Here is a 6,225-nt window from a genome sequence, read left to right as displayed (position 1 = left end):
GGAGTATAGTTGGAATATTAACTTTTAATACATAACAATCTAGTTTTTTCAGGTAAAGCTCCCTGTAAAGCAGATTTGAATAATTTCAAGGAGAAAATTGTTCCGGGGCCGGATAGAACGTACAAGCGCTCTACCAACTGAGCTACCCAGGAACTCCACCCGACACCGTCTGTAGGAACGTTAACATAAAGCCACGATTCCAAGTCACACAATGTTGTGTGCACTCGATATGGATCACTGGCGTCTCGTCAGCCCACGCGAGTTGTGTGGATATAAAGGGAAAAATTGAGACGGTATTAGGTGGAGTTCCTAGGTAGCTCATTTGGTAGAGCACTGGTACGTTCAACCAGAGGTCCCGGGATCGATACCCGGCCGCGGAATAATCTTTCCCTTGAAATTATTCAATCCGTTCTATAGTTATAATCCACCGAGCAACAGTTAATATAGTTTCGCGTTTTCTGACACACAGGTTGGTACTATAGAGAAGATAGAAGTTTTCTCAAGACAATCTTTTGGTAAAAATACAATGGACCTTACAATACTACTGCTAATCGCTGTTCTAATCACAGGATTGATTCTTCTATGTCGACGAGACCCAGATAAAATGCGTACAAAGAGAATGATGGATAAACTACCTGGTATGCCAAGTTATCCAATTTTGGGAAGCACCCTACCATATATATTCTTAAAGGCAGAAGGTAAGTTTCAAAGTTAATAAAGACAATAAATGTTATTAGTAGTAGGTAACGTGATATTACACTGTAATATCGTAATTTTACTATTAATAGACGACAGTGACAACAAAACTAACGAGAACTTAGTTAAAAACAATAGACAGGGCCATATTTTTTGGTTCTATCGTTAGAAACAACTTTTAAACAACTTCCTTTAGAATGTACAATTTTATTAAATTGCCGGTGTTTTGAGAATTGTTTAAAAATACGTTTTTGGGAAGATTATTTATTTTAATTCTCAGTTGATTTATTTATTTCATTGTTTCAAACTTTTTCCTCTTTCTGCCCAAAACTTTATGTTATCTTATTATTTCTTATTATTTTGCTTTCTTTCTTTAATAAATTCTTGTGTTCTCTTTGTTTTTCACACATGTAGTTTCATGACTTTTTCAATTACATTGTACAAGGACATCATTTTATTTTTACTAGCATTTTTAATATTAACCTGGCTATACCATTGGAGAACCGGAAACACCGTTTGCTACCCCCTTCCACGACTGTAGTTCGATGATACTGGCGTAAAACACAAACTAATCACTTTACTAGGTATAGGAGGGAAGAAAAGTAGTTCATCCATTTACGTAGACCAGGAAATATCGCAATTTTGAGTTTAATAATTTTCATTAGGTTTTTTGTTTAATCAAAATACAGTACGTATTAAGAATAAGTTAAGTGTTTTTACTCATGAACTGAGTTATCCATGCGAACCTATGCATTATGCAATGTATATTATACTGTCTACAGCACATTAGCGTACAATTTAGAGAATGAAGTTAAATTGAAAAATAATCATAACAGCCTATGGATATTTAAACACAATTTTGAAAATGGTGGCCGTTCATTTCGATACAGACTTCAGTTCTTTTGTGCATATTATCGCACTATAGACTATTGCATCTAATTCCAATTGCCAGTTTCGTCCTTCGTACTAGTAACTCATGTTGAAATAATTCTGTACCTACTCCATAAAAGAGTACCAACGTACTGTAAATTCAATCTTCACTTCTCCCCGACCCGCACAGATAAAATTACTCAGACATGCTATCTACTGTCCGTCTAAGTGGTTATGTCGCAGGATCGTAGAAAGGGGGAAATCACGTGACAGTTAATTACTTAACGAGGCCCTTTTATTTTAAGTTATTTTAAACAGTTGTATAATATTACTTAAACGTCCAATTCCTAACAGAAATTAATGTTTTCAGAAAAGAGCTAAGACAGTCCAGCTCTTACAGAGGGGCGAGCAAAAGCAGGTGGGGGAAATCGGGATGCGACGTAGGCAAACGGACAGTACCTGTGCGAAAATATGATTCAATATTGATAGCTCTTTCGTCACTGGAAAACGCGAACATATTTCTGGAACGTACTATACTCACTAACTCAGTACTGTTTACTATGTGCGACCTTGATTCTGTGTGGAGGACAATTGGAACTTCATTAGTAGAAGGGGTGGGAGTGAAGTACATTAAAAAAACCAGGTACAATAAAAATTGAAGTAAAAATAAATTGATGACCCTGCACAACATATGTATGTATTCTTGTATAGCCCCTACATATGAGTGATACTCAAACAATTTAAAAAATGCGATGGTAGTGGTAGTGGTAAGAGTAAACGGGAGAACTCAGAGAAAAATCACCTTTGTCCACCACAAATTTCTTCATGAACCAGACTTTGATCTAACCTGGGTCGCCACGGCTGAAAGCAAAGTCTAACCGCCCGGTCACGGACGGACGACTTCAATGTCTCCTATTATATACAGGGACATCTTTTTATTTTCACTTCAATTTTTGCTGTACCTGAGTTTTTTAATGTACTTCACTCCCAACCCCTCTACTAGTAAACTTCCAACCGTCCTCCACACAGAACCAAGGCCGCGTATGCAGTCAAAGTCATCTTACGGTCATAGTAAACAGTACTGAGTTAGTGAGTATACTATGTTCCAGAAATATTTTCGCGTTTTCCAATGACGAAAGAGCTTTCAATATCGAATCATATTTTCGCAATGATACTGTCGTTCGTTTGAATACGTCGCATCCTGCTTTCCCCCACCCGCTTCTGCTCACCCCTCTGTAAAGGCTAGTGGCTGGACTATCTTAGCTCTTTTTTGAAAACATTGATTTCCGTTAGGAATTGGACGTCTACGTTAATATTATACAACTGTTTAAAATAACTTAAATAAAAGGGCTTCGTTAAGTAATTAACTGTCATATGATTTCCCCCCTTTCTACGACCCTGCGACAAAACAACTTGGACGGACAACAGATAGCATGTCTGAGTAATTTTATCTTTTCGGATCGAGCAGAAGTGAAGATTAAATTTACAGTACCGGTACGTAAGGTACTTTTTTTTTTTTTTGTAGAGTAGGTACAAGTTATTTGAACATGAGTTTATAGTACGAAGTACGAAACTGGTAATTGGAATTAGGTACAATAGTCTATAGTGCGATAATATGAACAAAAGGACTGAAGCCTGTAATGAAATGAACGGCCACCATTTTCAACAATGCGTTTAAATATTCATATTATGTTTATTTTTCAATTTAACTTCATTCTCTACATTGTACGCTTATGTGCTGTAGACAATATAGTGTACACTGCATAATGAATACATCTGAATGAATAGCTCAGCACTTATTGTTAATACAGTACTGTATTTTGAAAATTATCAAACTCAAAATCGCGATATTTCCTAATTTACGTAAATGGATTAACTACTTTCCTTTCGTCTTATACCTAGTAAAGTGATTTGTTTGTATTTTACGCCAGTATCATCGAACTCCATTCGTGGAAGGGGGTAACAAACGGTGTTTCCGGTTCTGAGCGGTTAAGCCAAAGGTATAGCGAGGTTAATATTAGAAATGTTAGTAAAAATAAAATGATGTCCCTGTATTTAAAGTGGAATGCTGATCACCACAAACTATCTCCAAATATCTTCAGACTAACACAAATCATGGTATGATATGGTATGGTTTATTCTCACTCAAACCTTTGGTCCTGCTGGCCTTTCACATTATAGTATTCGGGCCAGCAGTCCCTTCCATATACTATTTACAACTTGCACAATACCCGATGTTAATGACCGACACCTCTTCATCATTTAATGTTCACCCACTATGTCTTTCATGTTCTTTCACCACACTTCCTATATTTCTGCGTTTATTAAATATTCCTTCTGTCCCTCTAATCCTACCTTCTAATATTTCCTATTCCTAATAACAACATAACAATTACTTCTTTACTCTGCATTTTCACAGATCCAACTTATTTACAAATCACTACAATCATTTTACTGTACTATAGTCTTAACTAGGCCTACCCTCTATTATTTGCTTTACATCTATCTATATTACTTCTTGTCCTACTGATACCTATCTAGTCTAGTCCTACTTTTAGCTCCTCTACTCCTCCTATATTTACAGTACGTCCTACTCATTCCTACTAATTAAATAACTCATCATGACCCTTCTCATACTTAAACACTATTCACCCATATTCACTGCACTCTTAATTAATCCCTCATTCCACTCACACACCATTTCCTTAGATTGTATGATGGTTTGTCCTTGCTGCCCTCCGCCCTATTTCCTCTAACTGCTCTATTTACCTTCTCTATACTTTCACTTCTTACCCCTAACCCCTCTTTCTTATCCCTAACGTCTTTCTTTTGCACATTAACCTTTCCCTGCTGTTGTCTCACGTTGCCTTCATTTCTTTCGCAGACACCACACACGTCTACATTACCGCTCTTATTCTTTGACACATTACACTCTTGTTGTGACCTTGTGGTGACGTCACTACAGATTTCCTCCATGCGTAACACAAATCACGTGTTAAATCGAGTACCGGTAGCTCACGGCCTAGATCATATATGTAACAGATAACTCCTCGTTACGTTAAAATCGGCAGCACTTAGAAGAGAACAACCGCCAGGATCGCCACCCGTCCGCCGCAAACGAACACGAGATGGCAGCACAGTCGCTAATGCAATTCAAATGGGAATTATGACGTGACTCCTTATGTAACAACTAGATGGCAGCGTAGTAAACCTGACAAAAGTTGTTAATCTCAAAGCCTATAAGCCCGACATATCTGTTACTTATATGATCTGGGCTCACGGTTAATCGTTTGGTTCTTGTTGCAGACAGGTGGAACACATTTTTCAAGAATTCGGTAGAAGGAAAACCCATTCTGAAATGGTGGCTCGGTCCATTTCCAGTAGTGACTATAGTACATCCTGATTTCAGTGAGGTCAGTATTTTGCAGTATTGGATATTTATAAAATGTCCGTGTAAAGAAGATCTCAATATACGTTCAAGGTGTTACATACCGATTCACATACTTTTTTCAGATACCGAAAATACAGAGTACAGGAGCTTAGGATAGATGGGAATGGCATATCACAAATACGAGATTACTTAATGTATTATGGGGATGGAAGGCCGTTAGGAAAGTCCAGGATAACAGAGAGGGTTTAGAACTGAACGGGTTACATCAGATTCTTGTTTATGCGGATGACGTGACTACTGTGCTCCAACCACGAGAAAATCTCCGCCAGATGAGACGAAGGGGAGTAATGCTGTGAATGAATGTTGCTGTCATAAGGTCACACACGTGGGTACTCTTATCTCTATTGGCTATCTCTCACAGCACAAACCATAACATTGATACAGACATATTGATACTACCCTAGTTACAAAATTAGATCACAGTTAATCTCCTGGTCTTTTAATCTCTTCATACAGGAAATAACATATGCAGGAGAGCGCATGGCTTTTAAACTGGCGTTATAACGGTAATATTATTTATCTACTTCGTTCCAACAGATGAGGCAATAGTAAGCACATTCCTTTCACGGTTGATCTCCTGGTTGGAGAACAGTATGTTAGGAGAAAATCCACAAACGATTAGGGAAAACACGGGAATTTTACTTGAAGCAAGTAAATAGATAGGTTTGGAAGTAAATCCTGAAAAGAAAGTATATGATTATGTCACGTAACCAGAATATTGTTCGAAATGGAAATATAAAAAAGTTAGTTTATCCTTTGCAGAGGTAGAAAAATTCAATTATCTTGGAGCTTAATATAAATAATACTCGGAAGGAAATTAAACAGAGAATAAATACGGGAAATTCGTGTTATTATTCGGTTGAGAAGCTTTTATCATCCAGTCTCCTCTCAAAAAATCTTAAAGTTAGAATTTATAAAACAGTTATATTACCGGTTGTTCTGTATGGTTGTGAAACTTGAACTGTCACTTTGAGAGAGGAATAGATGTTAAGGGTGTTTGAGAATAAGGTGCTTAAGAAGTATTTGGGGCTAGGAGGGATGAAGTTACAGGAGAATGGAGAAAGTTACACAACGCAGAACTGCATGCATTGTATTCTTCACCCGACATAATTAGGAGCATTAAATCCAGACGTTTGAGATGGGTAGGACATGTAGCACGTATGGGCGAATCCAGAAATGCATATGGAGTGTTAGGTAGGAGGTCGGAG

The 6,225-nt window shown here is 37.4% G+C and overlaps 1 protein-coding gene across 1 annotated transcript in view; it reads left to right on the top strand.

Moving 5' to 3' along the window:
- The first annotated feature begins 494 nt into the window (after nucleotides 1-494).
- Nucleotides 495-6,225, top strand: part of LOC138698279 (cytochrome P450 4C1-like) — a 45,425-nt gene continuing 39,694 nt past the window's right edge. Inside the window, exons 1-2 of the mRNA XM_069824068.1 lie at nucleotides 495-698; nucleotides 4,873-4,979. Of these exons, the coding sequence (XP_069680169.1) occupies nucleotides 527-698; nucleotides 4,873-4,979 (279 nt within the window). The 5' untranslated portion in view covers nucleotides 495-526. The remainder of the gene's footprint in view (nucleotides 699-4,872; nucleotides 4,980-6,225) is intronic.

This window comes from Periplaneta americana, chromosome 4 (genome assembly GCF_040183065.1).
Source record: "Periplaneta americana isolate PAMFEO1 chromosome 4, P.americana_PAMFEO1_priV1, whole genome shotgun sequence".
Taxonomy (NCBI): Eukaryota; Metazoa; Arthropoda; class Insecta; order Blattodea; family Blattidae; genus Periplaneta; species Periplaneta americana.
This window is presented reverse-complemented; position numbering and strand designations above follow the sequence as displayed.